The sequence below is a fragment of the Kryptolebias marmoratus genome, linkage group LG11 (assembly GCF_001649575.2).
Source record: "Kryptolebias marmoratus isolate JLee-2015 linkage group LG11, ASM164957v2, whole genome shotgun sequence".
NCBI lineage: Eukaryota > Metazoa > Chordata > Actinopteri > Cyprinodontiformes > Rivulidae > Kryptolebias > Kryptolebias marmoratus.
In genome coordinates, this window is record NC_051440.1 from 15,230,938 (window position 1) to 15,257,492 (window position 26,555).

Here is a 26,555-nt window from a genome sequence, read left to right on the forward strand (position 1 = left end):
TGTAGAGTTGAATTTTTTATAATGCCACAGCAATGGAAATGTCCTAATATAGATAATTGTTTTGTGGAAGGAAACTCCCCAAAGTGCTCCGCGTTATTCATCAAAGCATCTCAGAGATGAGCTCCACTTCCTCAGGCGACCTCTGTGGACACGACATTATGTTTATTCTCCTAGGATGGTAGTAATGCACACACACACGTACACCCGTCCCAAGCTTGCTCCCAATTATTAGGCTAAACCCCCTAAATGCCTCAGCCATATTTGGAGTGGAACATCTTATCTTTTCTTCTTTAAGTGGACCCGCTGAGCTCCCCTGGACAACTCGGAGCAGCTGCAGAGCGTGGTGGTGCCACTCTGATTGAAAACACAGACGCTGTGGCTTTTTTGGGGTCTGGAAGCCATTTTCTTTATTTCTTTATGGCACGTTGGCACCGGCCACCTGTTCAAACAGGGAACAGAGCGTACACCTGGAGCGGAAGCAGGGGTTTGGGGTCATTCTGTCAGGCGAGCGTGCGGGTGGCTGGGTGGGTGGGCGTGCTCCTGACTTCCATGAAGTTTTCTTTGCGCAGACAGAACATCAGGTACCAGGCTCGGCGTCGACTTAAAAGCGTGGCTCTGCTTGGAGGACTGTAACTTACAGTAAGAGTGTTTGTTGGCAGAGGAGGAGGGAGAAAACTCAACTGTTGTGGCTCCCTTTTTTCCTTCTGCGAGCTGCTTACCCTACAGGACGATTAGCGACGCACTCCCGAGTCCTGATTTAGCCGCTCAGCTGAAACTGAAAAGTGAAACAGGTGATCTTCGTTGCTCCCAGTTTTGTTTCCAGCTTGCTAAATCCACTTGCTTATTTGACCGTTTTGGCTCAAGTGACCGAAATGAGCCGGGCTACAATCAGCTGCTTGTGATTAAAGCATCGACACGTGAGGTTATAACCACGAGACGTTGACTTTTAAGCTCCAGCTAGTTTTTCCTCCAGGTGGTTTTTAGTAAAACACCACCCTAAAGCCTAAAGCCAGGCCTGAGGTGCCTTCTTCCCTCGTGTGTGAAATGATCGAAAGAGAACGAGGGCTTGAAGAGGTAGTCACAGGGCCAAGTTGGTGAGTGTGCGCGTGGTGATGGTTTACGACCACTTCAGGGAACCTCAGTGCGAAAGCGGCTCACGATGCTTCGTCCCAAGGGAGTAGAAAACTGAGACCCATCCGTCTATTTTCTTTACCCACCATTTTTTCGTTCGGGGGTCGCAGGCAGCTGGTGCCCATCTCCGGGGGTCACTGGGTGAGAGGCGGGGGACAGGTCGCCTGGAACAAACAACACAGACAACCGTTCACTCTCCCACTCACACCTGCTGTCACCAGTGAAGCCAACATGCAAACTCCACACGGAAAGGTCACGGCCACAATCACACAGTATATAACCAACAATTATATACTTTTTATTTATCTATATATGTTACAGATGGGCTGGGATTTTCTGCTATTCAATGTGACACAACACCTGGGGTGGGTGGCGTCCAATATTTAAAGTAAAATATAGTTTTACCAACAAATTTGAGTGGTTTTTGCCTTAAAATGCCCATCCATGTTATGTACATATAGTCATATTTTAAAGGTTTAATGAAAGGGGTTTTTTGTTTATTTTGCAGCAGTGTTTTACTCAAACTCTCAGTCACCAAACATTTAACCCAAGATATATTTGTTCCACAGTTTCTCAGTATTAAATGTGATGTAGTAAAAAGAAGCTAGAACGTCATGGTTGTGAACTTACTTTTCTGCGTATTTTGAAAGAATTACTGAAATGACCAGCCTAAATGGCAGCAGCGCCTGTTTTTTTTTTTTTCACCCAATGACCAACGGAGACAGGCACCCACCTCACAGGACCCTGAGCAGGAACAAGTGTGGCAAGAAAAATGGATGGATGGCAGAAACTCAGGTCACAGAAATCGCCTCTGTTCAAGCATCATGAATGAAACCATCACTGAGTCGATCACCTCGCAGCTGTTCCTCTGCAGGAGGAGCTGCCTTATTTCAGTGAATTAATGGTGAAATCATCTCTGTGCTCGTTCTGATCAGCTTGGAAAGGCGATCAAAAGCTTCTGTGTTCATCTTTTTAATTACTATTATCATTATCTTTAAAGAAATCTTAACTTTTGACACTTTACGTCATGCGGCAGTTTTTCGTGACCGTATAGTCAAAGATCGTGCCCCAAACAACGCAAACCGTTCCCGTAACTTTTAAGGTTCCCATTTCCCGCGGTTCAGCCTGTCGTCGTGACGTTGTTGGGGTTTGAAAAGATCCGTTTGGCTGTGGGGAAATCCTAGCTGAGGTTCTGGGAGTTTCTTGGTTGTATTTACACAACCAAGAAACTCAAAGCTGGAGCTGCAGAGTCGGAGTCAGACTCACACCTGAACCTGAGCGGTGATGTTTCCACCAACACGCCAGTCTGAGGTTAAACCGAAGCGCCTGATTGTTGCGAGGAGCTGCGGACGTTTCTGGTTCAAACTCAAACTCAGGTTTTTTTATGTTTGTTTGTTTGTTTTTTTTGCTTTGCTTTTCTTATCCTGAGCTCCCAAAGGGTTCGGTGTTTAGAATGGGGTAAATGAAGACATAAATCAAAAATGTTACACCCGGGTAATTTATGGTTGGTGCTAGCCTTGGGCCTTTCTGTGCAGAGAGTAGCCATTAATGGAGCCCTTGATGTCAGGCACCCCTGACGAAGCAGTAAATGTTTAAAAAAAAAAGTGGTTTGCTTCATGTGGGCAGGAAGAATTGTGCATTTTTGTTGCTTGTGGTTGAATTTTTTTGCTGCACAGATGCGGAACTGAGAAACAAATTGTTCAAATTGCGCTTTTATGTCATAAATAAAGTAAAATAACGGACAAAAGCTGAGAATAAGCTGCGTTCCCAGGACTAATATTTAACTTTGCAGTGGAGTTAGCTGACCCGTAGTTCACTTTCAGTGAGTTCCACCTCATAAAGCCGAGTGGAAATGATCCTAAATGGCCATCATTTCGTTTATAAACAGCAGCTCAGTTAAAAAAAGCACAATTTCAGCATCTCTGAGTCAGTGCTAAGCTTTCATTTTCTGTATGCGAACAGTTCATCCTAAAGATGGCGGAGGCTTTGATTTGTTTCAGCTAAAACTCAGTCGGAAGGCCGCCCCTCGGCGTTAGAAAGTCTGTTTGTTGCCATGCAACAGATTAAACATTTCCACTGCTTGGAGTCGTAATGTGGTCTAAATGTGGCCGTGACCACTGACTGAGTGCTCGTTTGTTTCCACAGACTGTAATTTATTTGGGTTTGACTCCTCGTGGAAAGCCGCCTGTTCAAGTCGGAGCCGAGGGGCTGAACGCGCTGAACTCTTCTCACTCGGAGGCTGTTTTCCTGGAAAGCTTTCAGACAGGCTCAGGCCTCCCATCCGAGCGATAGGGGCTTGATTGGATTGCGCGTCTCTCTTTAGGCATGCACGGTGAGACGCGCGACCCGGTGCCTGCCGGGCGGCTGCCAGTGATGGCGTGTTTGTGAGAAACAGACGCTCAGAGGGCAGAAACGTTACAAAGCCGCTGGGAATTTTAGAAATCCGGTGAAGGACTGCTGCTCCCAACAACCATCGTCTCTGCTCTCTGATCCGCTGTGTGACCCGCTGTCACTTCTGTCTGCTGAGAGGCACACAAGGAAGCTCATTTTGTTGTTTTTTTTTTTTTTATAATAATGACTGAGATCCTCCTGCAACTTTAAATCGCTGCATTATTTGCCGGAGTTTTCCTGTCAGCACTAGTGAGCACCGAGGAGGAAAACAAACACCTTTAACTTGTAGCACGCCACAATTAAAGACAGGCAGAAATCCTGAATAATCCAACTTTTTTTAAAGCTAATCGGTGTAAATGATACACTGACACAATGACTGTGTTTACGATGTGCAGCATGAGTTGTATATTCCTGTTTATCTGTTACACTGATTAATAAATCACATTAATCACAGTATATTTTACTTACAGTTACACTATTATGGCGTTTTTACCAATCTGACGCTTTTATTACTGCGTGTAGAGCCCCCCCCCCTCTCCTCCCCTCTGATCCAGGTGACTCTACAAGGCGGGAGGAAGAGAGACGGTGTGTTTTAAACCGCTGAGTCGAGCTCAGGTTGGAAAGCACCAAACATGTAATCCAAGGCAGGAACAGGACTGAGTAAGACCTGTAGTTCAGGTCTCGGTTGTTGTCCCCCTTCAGCACTTTGGGGAAGAATACAAAAAATTCTCCTTTATGTGAAAGCGGTAAAGGGAATTCCCCATTCCTCCATTTTGAAAATTAGTCACCCAGCCCTGGAATCTCTTTGTTGCCACTGGGTTGCAAACAGGACAGAGGTTTCTGGTCGGCTCTGAGCTCAGCTGATGAAAACAGAGGCTCGTAATGAGCCCTGGAATAAATGGCGCTTCGCCTCCGAGGCCTGCTGGCAGGGAGGAGCCCCGCTACGGAACATCTGAACATCTGTGCAGTAATGGAAAAGCACGCTTCCAAATAGGATGACTTGCATGCTGAAAATGTAGACGGTTTAACCAAGAGCGTGGCTAAAAGAACCGAGTGCAGGTTTAACTTTATTTGGGCGAAGTTGAGCCACCGTCTCCTTGGCGCCGTGTTTCCGCTCGCCGCCGGGCCCTGACCCCTCTGCCTTGCTGTTTTCCAGGTGAGCGTGCTGACCACCCTGGAGCGGCGCTTCAACCTGCAGAGCGCCGACGTGGGGGTGATCGCCAGCAGCTTCGAGATCGGCAACCTGGCGCTGATTCTGTTCGTCAGCTACTTCGGCGCCAAGGCGCACCGGCCCCGTCTGATTGGCTGCGGGGGCATCGTCATGGCCCTCGGCGCGCTGCTCTCGGCACTGCCCGAGTTCCTGACCAATCAGTACGAGATAGTGAACACCCAGAGGACCGAGCTGGGCCGGGACGTTTGCGCCAACAGCAGCGGGCCTCAGCAGGAGGACGCTCTGTGCGCCCTCAAGACCAACACCAACATGATGTACCTGCTGATGATCGGGGCCCAGGTCCTGCTGGGGATCGGCGCCACGCCGGTGCAGCCCCTGGGCGTTTCTTACATTGACGACCATGTCAAGAAGAAAGACTCCTCCATCTACATAGGTGAGACGCTTTTGTTTTCATCCAGACTTTTATTCTTAAAAACGTGCGTTTAGTTTAATTTAACCTCATGACGAACAGAGTCGGCAGTGAAGTATTAAGGCGGGTTGGGTTGAATGCAGCTATGGTTAAAGGGGAAAACAGGCGGCTGACTTCCCAAGGCGACGAAAACTGGTCGGACACGAACGTGTTTGCTCGTTGCCAGCAGGTGCGATGTTTGAACAGTCTTAGTTTCCAGACTTTACGGCGCGTGTGCGCGCGCTCTCGCGTTTGCTTTGCTTTTGTTGCGAGCCCGGGCCTGTCGGCGCGAGTGCCAGCCGAGCACATCTCGGAGCTTTTTATCTCCATTACGGCAGTCCGGGAGGAGGAGAGGCCAGCCACGGGTGTCTGCTCTGCTTGATCCTCTCTCAAAGGCAAGACGCTGCTGATGTGGCTCTTCCAGGTGCTTTCTGTGCAGAATCCTGAGCGCACAATGGCTCCGTAGGGATATACATTTGCTGTGATGTGTACATTTCAGCGGTTTTGGTATACAGAAGCCAACGTTAATACTTTCCCCGATGTCTGCAGGAAGGAAAATCCTTCTGTGTGTTCCGTGAGGCCAGTCACTGAGTTCACTGAACAACAGCCACAAATTTATACATGTTTTAATTGTGCCTGTGATTTGCCCCGGGCTGCCACATTCCCCTCTGATGTGTCCGAACAGTATGTGATGTTTGTTATCAGCGTGGAGCAGAGACAATGGGAGCCTGGGCGTTCGAGGACTTCAGGCTAACACACACACACACACACCCTTTTCCTGAAACGTTCACACAGCAGCGAGTTGTGTGGCCGCTCAAATACAGATGTCACCTGTGCACAAAGGCAGGCGGGTCGCTCTGTAATCTCAAACCCAAAGCGGATTTTCTTAATTGCCACTCGACGTGTTTATTTATCCAGAACGGGAGCCATTTTTTTTTCTTTTTTATAGACAGCAGACTACTGCTACGTTTGAGACAATTAAAAACCAAAAAAGGGGGGGAAAGAAAGTCTTGAAAAAGCGCAGCGGAAGGCTTTGGCGTTTTTGTGGATTGTTAACGGTTTATGGTAGGAAGTGGGCTGTGAGTGCCTGAAGTTTGGCAGACCTAAGTGGGGAGAGATTTGCTTCTGTGCTCCTGTGATAAGCTGCTGGGAGAGTTGGAGGAAAAACAAGCGCAGAACTGTGAAGAACAATGTGGTATTGAGACGTGCTCAGCTGATCGCCCTAATCTTTCTGCAGCGGGCGCGTCATGCACCCTCGCCTGCATGAATGCTGCAAATTGTCTGGAATTCTGTGAGATTTTCCTTTCGTACCCTGTTGTTGTTTTAATCTTTTTGTTGTCGCTGGTCGTGTACAACCCCGACACCGACAAAGTTGAGACGTTGTGTAAAAGGTCAATTTTTAAAAAACAAGCAATGATTCGTAAATCTCATAAACCCATATTTTATTCTCGGTCGAACACAGTAAACATATCGAAGGTCGTTTTGAATTTGATGGCAGCAGTACATCTCCAAAAAGTTGGGGTTGTGGAGACAACAGGCTGTAAAAGTAAATGGTACAAATAAGAAACAGCTGGAGGAGGATTTGGCAGTGAATTCTGTTAACTGGTCAGTGAGAGGACTGGGAATAAACGGAGCATTTTAGAGGAGCTGAATCTCTCAGAAGTAAAGATGGGCCCGGGGTTCACCAGTCTGGGAAAAACTGCGTCCAAAAATAGTGGAACAATTTTAAAATAATGGTCCTCAGTGGAAAAATCCCATCATCTACAGTTTATAATATCATGAAAAGATTTCAAGAATCCAAAGAAATGTTTTTGCCCAAAGAACAAAAGGCTGAAAGTCAGAGCTGCATTAAAACCAGGTCTGGTTCTGTTCACTGCACGGGTCCGGAACACTTCCACTAATCATTGTCTGTAAACTCAGTTCAAAACCCTGCCTCTCTGATGGTATGGGGGTACATTAGTGCCTATGGCAGGCGCCATCAGTGCAGACAAGTTTATACAGGTTTTAGAACAACGCGCTCCCATATATATGACGTCTTTTTTCAGGGAAGGCCTTACAGAGTTCAGCAAGACATTACCGGACTACATCCTGCATCCATTACAGCAGCATGGCTTCATAATAGAAGAGTCCTGCCTGCAGGCCAGACCTCCCACCAATTGCAAACATTTGTTGCATCATGAAATTTAAAATCCAGCAAAGAAGACCCAGGACTGTAGAGCAGCTGGAATCTTCCATCAGGCGTGAATGGGACAACACTCCCCCTCCAAAACCTGCGGCAGCTGCTCCCCTCAGGTCCCAGATGTTGACAGACTGATGTTTAAAAGAAGAAAGGATGCTTCACAGAGGGAAACGTGGTCCTGTCCAAACATATTCGAGATGTGTTGCTGCCATAAAATCCTAATTGACCTTATGTTGTTTAAAAAATGGAACCATTTCTTCATTTAAACATGATATGTTTACATTGTTCCACTGTGAGTAAAACACGGATTTAGGAGCTTCGCCAATCACTACATCCTGTTTTTATTCCCATTTTTACACAGCATCCCAACTTGCCTGTCAGCACCAGGGATTCAGTGCAGTTTTCTTATCACTATTGCCTGGTTTTTCTTTAAAAATGCTTTATTGGGGACATGAAAGTAATTCTGTCGATCACGTCTGTTTACCCTGGCAGACCTCTCCTACTACAGTTGCAGACGTTAGTTAGCAGCACGTAACTTCCTCTCTAACCATTGTAAGAGTGTGACAACATGCTGGAAGGCACGTAGACTCTTCGGTTTCAAGCCTTTTAGGTCAAACTGTACAAAGCAGATAAATTTTTTTTTTATTTTGTAGCCGGCTCCTCGTTGTCGAACCTTTCCACCCGGTGATGAGTTGGAGTCTGAGCTGAACGGTCAGGTGAATGGCGGCAGCCGGTTCGTGTAAAGATAAAAAAAAAAAACGGGGCCGGTGGTGGTCGGAGCGAAGCAGAGAGGCCTGGAAAAGCGCCATGATTACAGAGCGAGCCAGGAATGCCAGCCAGGCGGCCATGAGGTGGGTTTGAGTGGGCCGCGGCGCACATGCATACCACACAGGCCTGTGAAAAACAACTCCTCCAGAGGCTCCGGCTGCCTGCTTCTGCTCCGGCAGACACACGTCTTATTGCTGTTAACAAGTGTTCTCTGTCACTGTTCAAACCCTCCCCGAAGCGGCTGGAGTCAGGAGCTCCACGCTCTCCTTAAAGGGAAGTACCTCCAGCGAGCCGGCTTCGTGGCTGAATTCTCCGTGGACGAACTGTCCGAGCCCATCCCTCCCCGCTTTAGATGTTGGCAGCAATCTGTGGCCAGAGGAAATAAATAATATCGGCCAGATTGTGCGTCAACAACGGGGGGGGGGGTCTTCATTGCCCCCCGCTCCGTGACCTTCCAACCTTCCACTACCCGGCTCTAATTTTGGCTCTTCCCACCGGACCCGGGCTGTGTAAATACGCAGCGGAAAAAAAAAAACCACACACACACACACATGCAAAAGGTTTTTCAGAGCTCACAAAATGTGCATCAAACCCCACCCAGCTGTCTCCCTGGATTTAAAAAGCTTTTAAAATGCTCGGGATTTCCTCATTAAACCGTAATGTGAAGTTTGTTGTGCGAGCAGAACAGGAAGTGTAGGCCGAGGCTGGAAGTTGGACTGGAAGGTGCTGATTTCTTCTGTAAAAAGCCACTTTTCCTTCAACACGAGGATGCTTGTGTTTGCATATTTAACACGGCGTGTTTAAGGAGAGGAGGCTTCAGTTTTCCTGACTTCCCTCTCAGATTGTTGTTGACATAAATAGTTTTTCCTTCAATTGCGGAACGAGCAAAGTATTAAAGGTCCAGTTCTCAGTTTTTACCCGAGACAGTACGGAAGGTATTTTTCCTTAATGCTGTTACATCCTTTATTAGGTGTTTTCATTCTGCTCGCTCTCTTGTTTGGCCCACTCCTACTCACCGGGCTTTCATTCAGCTGAATTCCTAATAGAGCTGAGAGTTTGTTTTTGTTTTTTACTGCGGTCGGACAACATAATGGAGTAGCGGCCGAAACGCTGAGATGTGAACCACAGGTTGTCGATAAACAGTCGGTAAAATCGCTGAGTTTGCTTAAAGGTGCTCAAGTTTTTTTTCCTCATGTCGATGATTGTTGTGTCCTTTATGCGGTTTGGATTGAGAACTGTAACAGTTCTGTAAAGAACGCAGATAAAAGTGCTTTGTTCACATTGAATGCGTACCTGCATTTCAGATTTGCAGGTGGCGATCCGGTCAAAGGTCACAGATCAGCCCGTGCTCTAACTCTGCAGCTGGATAACAGGAATGTTGATGCCTGATGATGACGATGATGGTGCCTGTTGATTTTAAGGTTCACGGGGTCAAAGGTCACTGCAGCTGGATAACAGGAATGTTGATGCCTGATGATGACGATGCCTGTTGATTTTAAGGTTCATGGGGTCAAAGGTCACGGGTAACCTCTTTGTTAAAAACTCGTCTCTGCTCCTACATGTGACCCTTTTGTTTCCTCCACCAAGGAGGTTCTGTTTTTGGTCTGTTTGTCTGTCTGTCAGCAAAGATCAGGTAAAAACTGACGAACAGATTTGGAGGAAATGTTCAGGAAATGTCGGGGTCGTCACAAAACCCAGTTTTGGTGCTGATCCAGATTATGATCCGGAGGTTTGCGCTCTCTGAGTGCTTCTAGTTTTATGTTTGACTTCATAGTTTGCCGTGAGTACCCTTTAAATACATAACGAGGTTTAAACCTCGGAGGAAAGACTAAGTTTCTTTTCAACCATCGAAACCAGTCGTCACAAGAGTTTGAGAAAGAGCACTGCTTTGTGTTTTGAGGCAGCTGTGAGTTTGGATTGACTGCAGTTCAATCATTTATGCGTTTTACTTTGAATAAAAGTAACATTATTTGAAAGGCCAAATTTTTCAAAGGTTTCACCTGATCGGAGTATGTGTTAGGGACGAGCCTCGGCTACGACCACACCACATGTTATCCCAATAAGTTGATTAATTGTGGCAGCCATCTTGAATCGGGCTGAAGCTAGAAGTTAATTGGTCGTAGACGTGCATCCAGTGGTTGCTTCCTGAGACTTTCATTAAAATCCGTCCCACAGCTCATGAGGTATTTCCATAACAGACGGAAAGGCCAGGCGTGCACAGGTAAACACACGACTGCCAGGTCATAATTCAGCAGATCCTCCATAAAATTAACATTTATGTCCCAAACACTTTAATCTGACTGGTTTTGGAGGTGTACCTGTCATAACTGGAGGAAAATGTAAACGTTTGACTAAAACTCCTGACCCCAGTTGCTGTTTTATGTTCAAAGCTGAGCACTGAATTCACCACAGGAAGTTTGTGTTTCTTCATATTCGCCTGTGTTGCCTTTAGTGTCATCCTGGAGAATCTCGTCGGCGCTCCTGCCGCTGCGGCGAGGCCTTTACATAAGCTACTTAAACTCGGAGCACGTTAATGTCATCTTGGAGGATTAGACTCTAAATGGGTTCTCTTTTTTTTTCCGTCCCCGCCGTAAGCTGCGTGCCGGGCTCGCCTAGCAACGCCGCTTTGGGTCATGTCGAGACGATGGACGAGCGTTCACCGAACGTCCGCCGCCCCCGTGCAGAAGGCGGCAAGCGCCGGATTACGGTGTCGTCCGCGCCGTCGCTGCTTCTCTCATTGAGTCTGTGCAGGAGGAGCGATTTGATCAGTCCTTAAAGGGATAGTTCGGTTCTGTTTCTGAAACGGGGTTGTGCTATTAGCAGTCAGCGTCTTACCTGCTGTGGACAGAGCTAAAGCTGTGATCTTACTCCATGAGAAGCCACCAAGTCGGCTCTCATTTGATGAAAGTTGCGTCACGTTGTTCTCGTCGCAGTTTCGTCCGCCCCTTGGCGACTCAAGGCCCGGGCCGAACTGTCTCTCTCAAGGGTTTGCGCCGAGTGTCGCGTGATTGGTCGGACGTTGTTGTGGTCGCATGAACAGACTTCCTGACGCCTTCTGGAGCGCAACGGAGCCTTTGGGGACGATCTTATTTTGGGGCATCGGGAGAAATTCTTGAGCTAACAGTCGGTTTAATGTCTGCCTCCTGGAGCAGTTTCTGTCAGTTTGGCCGAAAAGTTGCCAGAGCAAGAAGCAAAACGGATAAAAACACAAAATGTTGACTTGTCTTTGATTCACCTTCTAGGATTACTATAATCTGGAGGGCTGAGAATCTCCCCAGCAACTCCTCCTCCGGATCCTGTCTTGTCTCGCAGACAAACAGCATTTTATCTTCGCTTCACAGTCGCTCTGTTACAAATTTTATTTTGTAGTTTAGGTGTGAACGACTGAGACACAAACATTTTACAATACCTTCGTGAATGAATTACAGTGAAATGTCACACTTGTGTTTTCATTCTTACAACAAGATGTTTGTTTTTTAAAAGCTATTGCCGACTTAAAAGTTAAAATGTTTGGTGCGTGTGTGTCCGGTTCTTTCTCTCAGATCCCGGTGTGCGCCGCTGTAGATGAGGCTCAGCGGCTCCGTGTGGCGTCCTGCTTTAACCCTGAGCACGCCTCTGACACCTGCTCTCATGGGGCATTTCAGGCCGCCTGCGTAAACCTCACCACGCCGGCCAGGCAATCTGGGTCAGGCTCCGTCATGCTGATTAGAGAGGGGATTGTTGTTTTATTTTTCTATTATTTTAGCCATCCGCTGAAGGAGGAGCACGGCGACGGAGCCGTTGCCACGGAAACAGACTGTTGTTTGGCTGTTTGTCTCTCTGTTCCTGCCGCGGAGGAAGCAATCTGATGGGGTTTTTTTTTTTAGGGATTACACAGAATTTAAAAACAGAAACAAACACGCCTGTGATCGTCAGACGGCCGCCCGCCTGAACCTGCCGGACCGGGTCCTGACCTCGGACCGGGGTCTTTGCTCATCAAGTCACGATTCTCGCTACAGATCCCGAGTCCCACTGATGGAGGGGTGTTTCAAAAGGTGCTCCGTGGGCCTATTCTGGACTTAAGACCCCTGTCAGTGATGGCGGAGTGTGAAAGACAACAGAGTCTAATTAAAGGGACTCGGATCAATAAATAAACAGCATTTATAAAAACCCGAGTGGGATTTATTTGTCGGGTCAGCATTTGGGCAACGATGTAATTCACAGACTCGTTATATTTAGTGATCAGACCATGAGCTGCTCTCAGGATTTGTTCTGAAAAGGAAAATGACAAAAAAAACTGTGAATGAGGTTTTAGGCTGAATTTGATTCAGATTTTAACTTATTACCAGCTCCGTTTTGATGACCATAAATATATCTGTAGATTTTAAGACAAAAAACAAATAGATTTTATTTTGGCCTGAGAAAATACGCACGTGACATCACTTGTAGGGACCTGTGATATCAGTTTTAAAACTCCACCTTTTTTTTTAATGTTTTGTTGTTTTCCAGGAGTTCGTGTTTTATGAGCTCACTTCTTTTTTTCTTTTTTGTCCCCGAAAAACTGTCTAATTATACGCTGGGTCCAGCCGCCCTCTCAGCTCATCTTCAGCACCGATTCTCCTTCACATCCTCTTCCTCAGGAAGCGGCGTGGCTCGAGCTCACCTCCTTTCAGCGCCAGCCGTTTTGCCTCATTTTCCGAGCCCACTTCTCTCGGGCTCCTGGTGGAAACGGGGGGAAAGGGGCTGCTGGCATCTTGATCCGGACAATTGGGCCAAACCATCTGCAGAAGAAGCCCTCGCCTCCGCCTCCGCCGCCGCCGCCGCCAGCTGCTGGCGAACCTCTTTCTGCTTTTCGCCTTCAATAGAGCAGCTGCAGCTCTCCAGCTAAGAGCTCATCACCGCTGATGTTTTGCTCTTTTCTGCCTCCACGTTACCAGCGCCGCCGCCTGACAATGGAGGCTGTGTTCGGAGGCATCTCGGCACCAAGAAGAAGGGCGACAAACGGCCCACTGTGGGCTTCACTCCGTTCGATTGACTCCCTCGCGCCGTCCATCCCGTCCTCCTGTCCCTTCGCTTCTCTCTCGGTTGGCCGCCAGTTGGCTCCCGAAATCACACTGCCGCTCCATTTGGACCCATGCCCGGGCTGAAAGTGTCATTTTATAGCTCAGAAAGGCCGTCGTTATGATGACCTCAGCAGCTTGCGCTCGCACTCTAATGTTTGAAAACTGCTCAGCTTGCAACGAGAAACAAACCAGGAAGTGGACCCGAAATGTTCTGTACGGACACCGCAGTTTCAAAGTGCAAACTAAACCAACTGGACTTTACTGGTTCTGTTTAGGTCAGTCGAAGGTTTCCGCTTCCTGGGATGGTTTTATGACACAGCGCTAATTGGACTCGGAGATTAACTCGCTGCGCATCGGGTTAAAGTGGCTTTGTGGCGTTGATCTGCAAAGTGATAACGACCACAAATTCAACCCATTCTTTGAAATGTCAGCAGCCGTGCAAAGAACATAAAGAAGGTCCTCGCCGTCTGACTCTTTAGTCTTTCTGATAACGCTGACCCTGATCAACATTAGTTCCTGTTTTAACCACAGCTCGGAGTAAAGTCCCAGGATGTAAGCGTTGGGATGGGATTCATCCTCGGCAGGCTGGTCCACCATCATCAAGGAAGCGTTGGCTTAAAGTGAAACTATTCATCGGTCAGTTTAATGTTTCCCTTACCCCCCTTTGTAGACTTGAAGCATTCATTTTCAACACATTCAGTATTCTTCCCCCAGAGCTGCGTGTGATTCCATCACTCTACCTTATCTAATGTATGAAAGCAAAGATAAAAAATATATATATATATATTGTTTTTCTTGCCATCTTCACTTGATGAAACACCTGGTTTGTTCCATCCCACCACAGGTCAAGGCTCACCGAGGTAGAAACAGGGTGCTAACTGTCAGTACATGAAAGGATAGGAGGATAGGATAGCATAGCGGATAGAGGGTGTGATGGGGTGATCTGTGCAGGTTTAGAATCAAATGGGGAACGCTCCACATCAACGCCGCGCCACGCCTCTGTTGGTTTTCCGATGGCGGCTTGATTCATGAACGCTCACGTCGTCGTGGGACAAGGCCGGCTCTGACCCGGCCCTGAAAGTTTAAGCCGAACCGTGAAGGTGGACGTGGAAACCCGGTTGTCAGCCTTGGACGTTTAGCGGCCGGTGAGTAAGCAGTCGGTTTTCAGTGGGCTTCGGTTTTCATGAACATTAAGATGAGCCACCTCTCAGTGTCGGATCCTCTCGGTGCCACCGGGTCAGCTCTGACTCGGCCGACTCGGGCTCTTTGAGTCGCTCAATGGCTCTTTGAGTCACTCGCTCAATGAAACTCAAAGGAGGGTTCTTAAAGGCGGCGGCGGAAGAAGAAGAAGAAGAAAAGGGCTATTTTGGTTTGAGATTATGGCTGCCCGTGTGCTGGTTTTGAAGCGGTAGAAGATTTGACGTCAGCGGAAGTTAAAGCGGGATGATCCTGATGTAATGGCATTTTCGGTGTGAGTCGAGCGCCCGCTGTAAGCTTCGGCTCGTTATTTAAGTCATGACTGTGCAGAGTGTCAACAGAGTTATTATGGGACACGAGCTAACAGGAGACATCCTCAGTCTTGTTTTGTTTGGCTTTTTTTCTTCCTTTTTTAATCTTCCTAGTCATCGATCAAAAACATTAAATCCAAGTTACATTAAATCAATCTGCAGGAGATAAAAAATCACTGAAAAGTTAAAAAGATGCTCATTTTAACGGAAGCAGAGAAGCTTTTGAAGGTGCTTTGGAAATGTCCGGTCATTGAGGAATGTTTTTCCTGTACGAGTCGGGTCGAGGCTTTACTTCCTGTGTGCTCTAATGCTGTTAGCGCTAATGGATCAGTGGAAATGTGGTTAATTGGCTGTAATCTCTTCTGTACTTTATCAAAATAGACCTCACCTTAAAGGTAACTGACTTTTACCTGCCCTCGGATCGCCTCGACTTAGCCTGTCTGACATCAACGACTCCCGATAAACAGCAGGATTTACTCTGTCTGCATGGGCTCATATTCTGTCAGCTAATTGTTTTTTATATATCATCACTGTTCACACGAGGATGTTAAAACCCTGCAGAGCCAATCAGCAACACTCTAACGTTAGCGTCATGGTGGTGTCAGAAGGCAGAAGTGGAAGTTTGCTTCAGATAAAGATGTTTCTCGAGAAGTAAAAGATAAGCGAGTCAGTTCCCTTTAAGTGGATGAGAAGACAAGAGGCACCAAAAAAAAAAACTGCTTTTGAATTAAAATCAATCTTGTTTTTCTTTTTTGGGTAAAAGTTTGTTCCTGTAACTCATCCCCTGCAGTCATCTCATAACATTCTACAGTTCTCGTTGCTGTTTTTGTTTTATTTATTGCTTTTAAAAGCTGTGAGTTTGGTTATTTATTGGCCGGAGAGAGATTCTGTTTCCTTTATTCTAACAGGCTGTCAGCCGGCCGTATGATGGAGCTCCTCTCCTGTTGACTTCATCCTCTTCAGTCTGACGCTGTGCGTTTGTGAGCAAGGAGGAACATTTTTCTTAAACGATCAAACGAGCTGCCTCACTTTAGGAATAAACGGAAGACACGAACGTAGCAGCAGAGTTTTATGACGGTGTTCTGTCTCCAGGTTGCCGGCGATGGCATCCGTCCATTTTCTTTACCCGCTTGATTCAGGGTTCTGGGAAGATCTCCGGCGGTCTCTGGGTGTCCTCCCTGGACACGTCTGCAGTCCATCACAGGCCTCCCAGAAACAACCGTTCAGACGCCCACCGAGGGCCGTTCTAGGCCTGATCTGCACAAAAACGCAGTCTTTTTATTTGTTGCTCCTTAAAACATCCTTAGAAACATGGAAGTGTTTCAAGATTTTATGTAAACAAATTTTCCATTTCTATGGACAATAAAGTTTTATCTTATCTTATCTTGAGCCACATAAAAACACCAGAACCACCCAAAACTCTGTAGTCGCCATGCTATAAAATACACCCGGACCAGGAATCAGGGTGTGGAGCGGGTGCATTAAGAAGGCGAGAACGCCCTCGGGTCGTTGCGTAGCTTATAGGTCGGTCTGGAGCGTCATGGTTGTGTTTTAGCTGTCTGCAGGAAAACACACGGGTGGCGTCTAAAGAAGTTTTTCCCATTTTCAGAATGTTTCCATGTGGATGCAATGCTGAAACAAACAAACAAATCGTTGTGATTTGGGGCTGAGTTGTTCTGGTGATTGTTTGTCTATTTCTGGCACTGTGAGGAAGACGGGTTTACTCAAGTCGCCGTGGAAGAAAATGGCTTTTTTTTTTTTGCTCGGCCTCCAACCTCCTGAGGCTGTAGAATCTCAAAAATGTCCCCAAACCCCTCGTTCACTGCGCTTCGTGAGCTTACGTGTGTGTGTGTGGGGGGGCTTTGTTGGAAAGCTCCTTAAATCTCCGGGTGTTTAAACTTTTACAGTCACTTGAAGCACGGCCTGTCACTGCTTTGTACAGCGATCCGGACCCGAGACTAGGATCGCTCTCAGGCTCCGGAGGGAAAACGCGGAGACTCTGCGCCGTCGGCTTTTATCTTCAGTCGTCATTTAGCTCAGTCTCCACGTCAGACTGGCCCCTTGTGAAAGTGCCTGGCGTTTGGCGCTAGCCTGTCCCTCTGCTGTCATTTAGCTCCGAGGATTACTGAGCCAACTTGAGCTGGATTAACGGAGGAGAAAGAGGAATTCCCTTTGTGCGCCGAGAGCAGGAAATGAACTAAAGATCGTGGGGCATTTCTGCTTTAGCCTCAAACTGTTCTGACCACCTGGCCTGGACGTAGAAACCCCTTCTTAAGTGTCTAAAAGCTTTGTGCAGGACCTTTTATAGCTGTTAGAATGCATTGAATTGACCTCTCTTCGGGTTTCAAGGAGCACCAGATTAATTTCACGAGGCAATTTTCCAGCCGCGGTTCTGATCTCGTCTTATAGCTGAATTTATACACGATGTTCTGTCAACCCCCGATGGTGGTGCTTAAATATAGTTGCGGGCTTTTATGGAAATGTTGTCCAAGTCTAAACAAACCTTACTGACTCTACCTTTTCAGCTCTGCGATGCGTCTGGTGGCTAATGAATGTCTTCAGGAGGACAAGTCTTATAAACAGTGGCTCTCCGGCCCTTTCGTTCGGTTCCTAAGTAAATTAGAGCGAGACAATAACTCTGGATCCGAGCTTTGTTATTGAATTACATCTGACATCCTCCCCCGAGACCATAATTCACAGCGTGCTAAAAGGCTTAAGTGAAGTACAGCGGGGACAAATTAGTTTGTTTCGTGCTTATCTTGTAACTGGGCCGCTGGAAGGGAGAACAGATTTCGAGGCTGTTTGGGGAAAGTAGTGTATCGCAAAGATTACAGGCAGCTCTGCGTTGCCCCCCTCTAGAGGAGATTTACTGAGCTTAACTTAGGTTTTACTTCCTCCTGCCTTTATCTTTACTTTAATCCCGCTGTGGAAAATAAAAGACGTAAAATGCGTCTCCTTTACAGTGTGTTCGGGCATGGCCGTCTTTTTATCTCCTCTGTGGGTTATCGGATGCGTGATCGGGTGACGGGGTGGAGGGGGATTTAGATTTACGGTCTTGAGCAAATTGGCAATTAGCATGTGGGCGCCAATCATAAAACATGTCAGCGTCGCCGAGCACTCAGCCGACCACCGGGGGCAGCGCGGAGACGAGCAGATCCAACACAAACGGATTACCAGACGATTAACATCTCGTTTTCCTAAATCAACATTTGTTTACTGAGATGAACTTCCTGTTAGTTGCTCGTTCATTCACAAGGGTTTTATGTAAAATAGAAAAACTAGCCCGTCTTGAAAGAATGCATATTGCCTTCACCTGGCAGGCCAAAGATCTGCTCTGGGAGCGCTCAGAGTGTGTGTTGGGAATGACCCTCAGCTACTACCACAGCTCAGTATCTGTAAAGGTGACTGAGTCCGCTGTAGGTGTACGACTGATTCATTTCAGAGCGATTCACTAGTTCATGAGATATTTTGCTAACAGGCAGCCAGGATAAAGTTGAGCCCAACCCCCCGCTGCTTTTTGTATGAATCGAGGATGACTCTCGGCTACTACCGCGTCGACCTTTTAGCTAAATGACTGCAAGACTGGTCGACTTTCAGACATTTTTGTTGTTGGCTGTGGTGGCCATCTTGAATTAGGTTGACCCTCCCGAAAGTTGTGCATCTGCGGATGTCCACCGAGTGATTCCTGTCTGAGAGGTTCAAAATCTGAGATTTTATCGACACGACAAACAAAGGCAACAAATGGCTCCTTGGCTCTTGGCAGTGTGATGCTGCAAAGTAGCACTAAGTTGAAAATGGCCTCCCGTAGTATGAGGCATGGAGCGTTAATGAAGACATCCTCCCTCAGGTCTCGGCGTTCACGTGCAAAGCTCTAATGCACCATTAGCATGGAGGAGACGGCGTGTCTTAATGCAGCCGGGGGACTGGAGTAGATTTCAGTGGAAACTTTCATCCTCTCAGTGGTCGTTGACTTGCGGTTTAGTGGTGCCATCACCTCCAGTAAGGTGATTTTGCTAACTGAATTTCCTGCTCGAGGTTTCCTGTGGTGAAAGCAATTGTGTTGTTGTTTTCATGAGACGACAACGCTCAGTTTCTAAGGAAACCGAGTGCACAGGCCTCATTTGCAACACCACAGGCAAATGTGGTTGTCACATAGCAACTGCTGGATTGTTTTTTTTTTTTTTTTTTTTTTTTGTTTGTTTGTTTGTTTAACAAAAGTGCTGGTAAACTGCACTTTGCTGTCTGGTAAACACCACAACAACACTGGAAGTGCTTACATGCGTTTGTGGGTTTGAGTTTAAGTGCCGCTCTGGAAAATTAGACTTTTTTCCAACGCAGTTTTGCATCTAATAGAAGAGTTTAAAGGTCGTATTTGAAGGGATGTTATGCCAAATGGTTTATTTTAAATATCACCTTAGCAGCCGTGACTTCGGTCGTGGAGGAAAGGGCAGAAGTTTTCATCCAGGCTAGGATGGCTAGTTTATGTTTAGCTGACCGTTAGCCTGGACCAAGACTTTTGCCCCTTTTCTCAGCAACTTGTTGCTTTATGACTGAAGTCACGACTCATAAGGTCTCATTGATAACCGTTAGACAGAACATTACTTCAAAAATGACTCTTCAAGCTCCGAAGAACCAGAGAAGTTAGGAACAGGACCGAGCTAAAGACTCGTTGAACCCTGGAAACACCTGGATCTGATCATCCTGGAGCCCAGCCGCCTGTCAGACAGCCGGGTTTCAGTCGCGCTCTTACGAGGAATAAAAGACGGAACATCCCCCCACCCAATCCTCCTAACTCTCACCATCCTTCAGCTTAAAAGAACCTGTTAAAGAGCACGTTTTAGGTGCAAATCTGAGTCATTTCCTGTGAAGAATGAACTCCGTTCACATGTTACTGTGTCGACTCCCTTCCTTTGTGGGTGGTCGGGACAGGAAGCAGACCGAGAATTTACTTTCAGCACCGGCAAAAAATATACACAAAGATTAGTCACAGTTTCCACAGTTTTTCCGACGCAGCTTCTGGGATCAGAACATGCTGGTCTGCTCGGCTCTCCGCGCTGACCTGAGGCCAGCGGAGGGGCGTCACAATTAAAGAGGAAGTGGCGTTCGTAAAAGATGAAAACTGGCGTGATTGTGTCGCCTCTGAGCGGCGGTGGCTGGATGCATCGTTCGCTCCAATAATGACTAAAACACATCACAGGGGAAATTTGCCTCCCAAATTGGGCTTTGAGTCTTCATTATCTGCCCGCGGAGCGAGTCACGGGGCCAGACGGCGCTCTCATTACAATTTTAAATCAAGCTGCAACTTTTAGCTCCAAACCGCCCCACTGGAGCAGATAATGACACAAAAAAAAAAAAAGAAGGAGTTGTTTTCTGATGTCAGGTTCTTCCGTTTCCTCGCAGTGGGTTCATCTGTTCAGTTTTAGGAGGGATAAACCTCCCGGCTGTCAGCAGCAGAGTTGCAGCGTGTGCCGCCGCTGCTGATCTCGCTCTCGCCCTGTGGTTTTTCTAACCGACTGATCTGATCTGTCATGACAAACGAAATGCTTCCCTGTTTGCCGTCGAGCTTCGCGTTGCACTTTAAGAACGCTGAAAAGTGGAAATGAGAAGAGGGTGCCGCTCGAGGCTTGTCTTGTGACGTTAAAAACTCCTCTTGATTCATGTTGGATGGTTGGATCATTGGATGGTTGGATAATTGGATGGTTGGACGGTTGGATCATTGGATGGTTGGACAGTTGGATGGTTGGATCATTGGACGGTTGGATCATTGATTGGTTGGATGGTTAGATGGTTGGACGGTTGGATGGTTGGATGGTTGGACGGTTGGACGGTTAGATGGTTGGACGGTTGGATGGTTGGATGGTTGGACGGTTGGACGGTTAGATGGTTGGACGGTTGGATGGTTGGACAGTTGGACGGTTAGACGGACTCTGAAGTCTCTGAACAGGACGGACTCGGTGTGGCAGCTGTCGCTTTAAACTACCAGAAAATCCTGTTTGGTTCAAGTCTTCGCCTACATCCACCAACCAGACTCGACAGAATAAAAACATGTTCGTCCGGTTCCTTGTTGTGAAACGAGTATTTCAAGGACTTTGGATTATTTAGGCCTCGTCTGATGGAGGTTGAGGCCTCTGTGTGCAGATCCAGCTTGTGTTGGTGGATTGAAATGATACTTAAAGGATAGTTTAAAAGCCGGGCGGACACTTTGAGCTCTTCTGCTCTTTTTCCTGATTTTGTATTGTTTTGGAGGTGTTGCTGTACGTGTCAAAGGTCACTTGAATGTCTCGAGTCACGGTTTCCCTACACATCACTGCAGTAGAAGTAGACACGTTAAGTTTTACATTTAATCTGTGAGTGGTTTGATGCGGTGGTAGATTGTTTTTTTGTTTTTTTACCAGCAGTGGTTAGCGATATCTAAAAGGTTTTCTCTGCGCTGCAGAGCGGTGGTTCGCAAACCTTTTGGTTTCTGACCCCCAAAATAACTGCGGCAGAGACTTTGTGACGGCAGTTTTTGTCCCTTGGAGCAATGACTGTGAAAATAAGCTCCTAAAAACAGTTTTAAAATGAATCTAAAGACCCCTCAGTTGGCGTTTCATGACCAACGGTGAGGTCCCGACCCCAGCTATGAGTGCTTCTGTTGAGTTGACTTGTTTTCAGTGTTTGCTGACTCTTCTCTCGGCGCAGGAATCCTGTTCTCCACGCTGGTGTTCGGACCCGCCTGCGGCTTCATCCTCGGCTCCGTCTGCACTAAATTCTACGTGGACTTCATCTTCATTGACACAGGTGAGTTCGGTGCTCCTGTCCAGCTGCTGTTTGTTCTGTCCGGGTGAGGCTCGTTGACCCGTCCCCTTCCCTCTCCTCCTCCTCCACAGAGGCGCTGGGCATCACGCCGGACGACCCGCGGTGGATCGGCGCCTGGTGGGCCGGCTTCCTGCTGTGCGGTGCCTTACTGTTCTGCTCGGCTCTCTTCATGTTCGGCTTCCCCCACTCGCTGCCGACGAAGGAGAGGGACGAGGGAGCGGAGAGCGAGCAGGTGATGCTCTCGCCTCCACTCAGCCCCGACTCGGAGACTCCCAAGCCCAGCAACGGAGTGGTGCTGAGCCACGAGCCGGGCAACAGCGCCACCTGCTGTCAGCAGCTGAGAGGTGAGAGCGGGTTCTGCTTTTAGGCATGCCAGACACGCGTACAATACCTGTTATGTAACAATAATGTTATTTATTCGCTGTTATTTGCATCTGTTTTGCACTGATGCACAGTTTACCTGCATGATTTGGTAGTTCTTGTGAAGGCCAGAGGAGAATCTCATCTGTCTGAATCCCTCCTGTATGTGTTTCCGCTCAGTGATCCCCAAAGTGACGAAGCACCTGCTGTCCAACCCGGTGTTCACCTGCATCGTCCTGGCAGCCTGCATGGAGGTTGCCGTCGTGGCGGGCTTCGCCGCCTTCCTGGGGAAATACCTGGAGCAGCAGTTCAACCTCACCACCACCTCAGCGAACCAGCTGTTGGGTGAGTTCCTCGGAGCGGAACGCCGCGCCTGCTCGCCCCCGGCGCCACCTGAAATAAACGCGCCCCGACCACCTTCGTGCTTTTCAGGCATGACGGCCATCCCGTGCGCCTGCCTGGGGATCTTCATGGGCGGCCTGCTGGTGAAGAAGCTGAACCTCACGGCTCTGGGAGCCATCCGCATGGCCATGCTGGTGAACCTGGTGTCCACCGCCTGCTACATCTCCTTCCTGTTCCTGGGCTGTGACACGGGCCCCGTCGCAGGAGTCACCGTCTCCTACGACAACGAGTAAGAAGGAAACTTTCAAACGGACTCCAGGTTAGGACGGGGGTGAAGTCGGGAGGTCGTTCAGCTGGAGATGCTCTAACTTCAAGTTATCTCTTCTTGCTCAAATACCAGGAAAACGGTCAATTTTTTTTCCAGTTTCTCAAATGACAAAAAACTCGGTTGTGTGATGTTTCCCCAACCATCAGGAACGCTGTATGTGCTGAATAAAATCAACAACACATCTGGAGTTTATCATCAGTGCAAGGACTTGATTTAATGACAAAGAAAATGCAAAATTAAATGTAAAATAATCCAGATTAGATCAGTTAGTTTGATAAATACGCAACAACAAAATATTTGAAGTCTCTTAATTATTCATGTTACTTTTTTTAAGAAACCTAAACTTCTTAATCCATTAAAGATTTAATAAACAGAGAGGGAATCAGTTGATCTGGTGAACAGTCTGTAAATAAATCATTATGGAAATGCATTGTAAACTTAGATTTGACAGAAAGACACTTTACAGACTGAATTATGTTTAAAAAGACTCCATTATTTATTGCTTTAACTAAGAATTTTTACACAAAGTGATAAATCAGCTGTTATTTTTTTACTTGTCTTTAAACGATGCAGTCAGGATTATAATTCCTGAACTTCTAATAATTTACACAACTATTTAGATTTTTACCTTTGCATGCCGAAGTTTAAAACAAATGTCTGTTAGTGCTCAGAGGATGTGTTGGGGATGACTCTCAGCTACTACCAGTAAAACCGACGGAGCTACAAACCGTTTTTTTTCTGTCTGCTGATGTCGGCGAGCATCTCTTTGAGCTCTTTCTCCTGGTGTTTTTTTCGCTCAGGACTCTAAATGTGGGCGAGAAGCCCGAGGCTCAGTGCATCAGCCGCTGCCACTGCTTCACCTCCTCCATCAGCCCCGTCTGCGGCTCGGACGGCGTCACCTACCTGTCCGCCTGCTTCGCCGGCTGCGGCCGAGGGGGGGCCTCCCAGGCCTCATCCAACGTCTCTCAGGTCTTCACCTTCCCTTCGCTTCGTCCCGACCAGCTGAAATGTCATCTCTGCAAAGGGCAGCGGGATATTAATCTGCCCGAGGGTACCACAGGGGACCGGCCGCTAACAAACTGATTAAATGCTGCAAACACACCATACGCAGTTTTAGCTTTTTTTTTTTTCCTCATTTCTTGTTTAGAGAGAATTACTCCCAGTGCAAAATATCCCCGTTTCTGCCGCCTCACAGCCACGTTTATGTGTTTGAAAGCGTTGATCACGCCGCTTTCAGCTCACCGTCTGCTTTCAGCTCACCGTCCGCTTTCTTCCCTTCGCAGAACCTGACTGGATGCGCCTGCATATCAGCTGAAAGCGAGCACGCCTCGGCGAGTCCAGGGAAATGTCCGATGCCGGGCTGCCAGGAGGTTTTCCTCACCTTCCTGTGCGTGATCTGCCTCTGCAGCCTGGTGGGAGCCATGGCCCAGACGCCCTCCGTCATCGTCCTGATCCGGTGAGGAGCTCCGTCTCACGAGCAATCGCGGTTGCGTAAAAAAAATGTTTTGAAACCGGCTGAAACAAGTAATTGTTGCTTTCGTTCTTCTTCTTCTCTCGCAAGGACGGTGACTCCTGAGCTGAAGTCGTACGCGCTGGGAGTGCTGTTCCTTCTGCTGCGACTTCTGGGTAAGACGTTTTAACGCTCACATCTCGTTGTTCCTGCTGAGAGCCGAGCCACGAATGGCGATAAGACGAGAGATCTACGTTCACAAAGAAAGAAATTCATTTGTGTTGGACAAAAAAGGGGGAATATTTGGAGTCTCAGGGAAAGAAATAGGAGTTTGTCTTGGATATAAAGCTGCGATGTAATTGAAAATAAAAGTCATTTTGAACTACAGCTAGTAAGACACGAACAGGTTCCGTTCCAGTAGGCCGTTCGCTAGTCCATTTGTTCGTAAGTCCAAATCGACTTGCAACGCCGGCCATCTTCTCGCCGCGGTCCACTCTTTTTATAAAGTCCACTTTTGTTTACATCGCGATGGCCTGGCGTTTCTTAGCGCTACCAGCCGCATCGCCGCTGCTTTCACGCTGAACACCCGACATATTAGAATGCTTTATAAGGGCAGTAACTTCGCAAAACAATCACGGAATCACAAAGTTATTCTGGCCAGCGCACAACACACGCTTGTAGGCGACCGCGTGGGTACTAGGTATTGTTTACAACGCGCGCTACTGCTGTGTACGAACTCTACTTGTCGCTCCTGCCACTCAGCTGGTATGACAACTATCCTTAAGAACACCCTTTGGACTTGCGGACAACTTTGTTCGTATGTACCGAAGTTCGTAACTCGGACGGTTGTAAGTAGGGCACCACCTGTAGGTTTGTCTATTAAAAAGACTTTTAACAGAACATCCTCTTTGAGGCCTTTTTAAGGGCCTCTGCCTCCCGTTCTACTGTTAGAACCACATTAAACCTGCAGTCTGAGACCGGTAAGATCTTCACTGTGAGGGGGAGCCTGGTTGTTGGGCTCTTTGTGTGTCAGAAGTAGGATTTTTAAACTCTGTTCTGGGTTTTTCCCAGAGAGCCAGTGGCCAAGTGGGGGAATTTGCTCATCGGGTGTTGGTGTTTTGCAGGATTCATCCCCCCCCCTCTGATCTTCGGCGCTGGGATCGACTCCACCTGCCTCTTCTGGAGCTCGGACTGCGGCGAACGGGGCGCCTGCCTGCTGTACGACAACGTGAAGTACCGACACCTCTACGTCAGCCTCGCCATCGGCCTCAAGGGCGTGGCCTTCCTCCTCTACAGCACGGCGTGGTACTGCCTGCGCAGGAACTACAAGAAGTACATCAAGGGGAACGAGGACCCCCTGACGTCCACCGAGTTCTACCCGTCCCTCAGCGACGGCCCGAAGACCACGGACAGGACAAAGTTTATATACAACCTGGAGGACCACGAGTTCTGTGAAAACATGGAGTCGGTTTTATAAGAGGGTGTGGACGTTCGCACTCTTCCTTAGAAATGTAACTTTAGTTTTTATCTTTTCCTGGAAAAGGATAAAGACCCGATCGGAGAGGAGAGGAGGCGCGCTCTGGAGGGCTTTTCCAAAGGGTCCATTAGAGTCGTTTATCAGCCGAGTCGTGAGTTGTGTTGACTTGGTGGTAGAAGACAACTATAATCCCGTTTAGGTCAAGTCCCTCCTTAGTAGGTGGGCGTATGACGCTATAACAGCTGTAGTCGACGTTTTAGGGTCCATCGGGACTCGGGTAAACAGGTTCCTTTCAGTCAGCACTGTGTTCTGTCACTCGCTAATATTTAGATTAACAGTTTGCAAGGGTTCTTTTAGTTCCTTCAACGTTGCCAAGTGTTTACAGGCTAGTAGCTGATCAGTCACTGTACTTTGTTTAGTGCATGATGGTTTCTGACACAAAAAGAGACCAGAAGCGCCCGGACCGGGTTCCTATAGTGGCCTACTGGATGTTCTCGTTCTCTTGCTGGATCGTAGAATCTGTTTGTTTGTTTTTTTTATTTTTATTCTTGCTTAGGCTAGACTGGTGAGGTCTCGTCTCATAGGTGCAATTCAGACCCGACGTGGTCCGTGTTCGTGACTAGTCTTTTTTTTTTTATTTGTTTTGTTTTGTTTTTTTTGTCGGACTCGTCGGCTCGTTTGTTTTTTACTTGCAGCAGTTTGTTTCGTCGGCAGAGTTCGTTCAGCCTAATTTTGTCTTAATAAAAAGAAAAAAAAAGGGATTATACAAATAGGTATTCAATTTTTTGGCTTCTGTCCTGAGCGGAGCAGCGAGGAAAGTCTGAAGTAATAAAATACGGAGTGTTGCGTTTGGTTCGTTAGGCCCATGTTTGTGTTTTAGCACAAAGAAGCGGCATATTTAATAGGAATTATAATAATAGTTTAAATCTTCTGGGCAGAAAGAAAAGAAAAGAACAACAGTTTTTTGTCTTTTATGCCTTTGATGTTTGACATAAAGGTTCCCGAAACAAAGCAGGGCAACGAAAACAAGCTGAATTTCTTCCTGTATTCGACCTCTCTACAGTTACAGGTTTCACTTTGTTCCTTTTCTTATACTTTTTTTGTATGGCAACATATTGTTTATTTTGTTCTGGAAATAAATTATTTTTCACAAAAAGTCAAA

The 26,555-nt window shown here is 47.4% G+C and overlaps 1 protein-coding gene across 1 annotated transcript in view; it reads left to right on the forward strand.

Annotated features, from left to right (window-relative positions):
* Positions 1-26,555, forward strand: part of slco3a1 (solute carrier organic anion transporter family, member 3A1) — a 27,759-nt gene extending 1,204 nt beyond the window's left edge. The window contains exons 2-10 of the mRNA XM_017406092.3: positions 4,679-5,126; positions 21,320-21,418; positions 21,508-21,780; positions 21,977-22,141; positions 22,229-22,427; positions 23,267-23,435; positions 23,750-23,922; positions 24,028-24,092; positions 25,041-26,555. Coding sequence (XP_017261581.1) covers positions 4,679-5,126; positions 21,320-21,418; positions 21,508-21,780; positions 21,977-22,141; positions 22,229-22,427; positions 23,267-23,435; positions 23,750-23,922; positions 24,028-24,092; positions 25,041-25,393 — 1,944 coding nt within the window. The 3' untranslated portion in view covers positions 25,394-26,555. The remainder of the gene's footprint in view (positions 1-4,678; positions 5,127-21,319; positions 21,419-21,507; positions 21,781-21,976; positions 22,142-22,228; positions 22,428-23,266; positions 23,436-23,749; positions 23,923-24,027; positions 24,093-25,040) is intronic.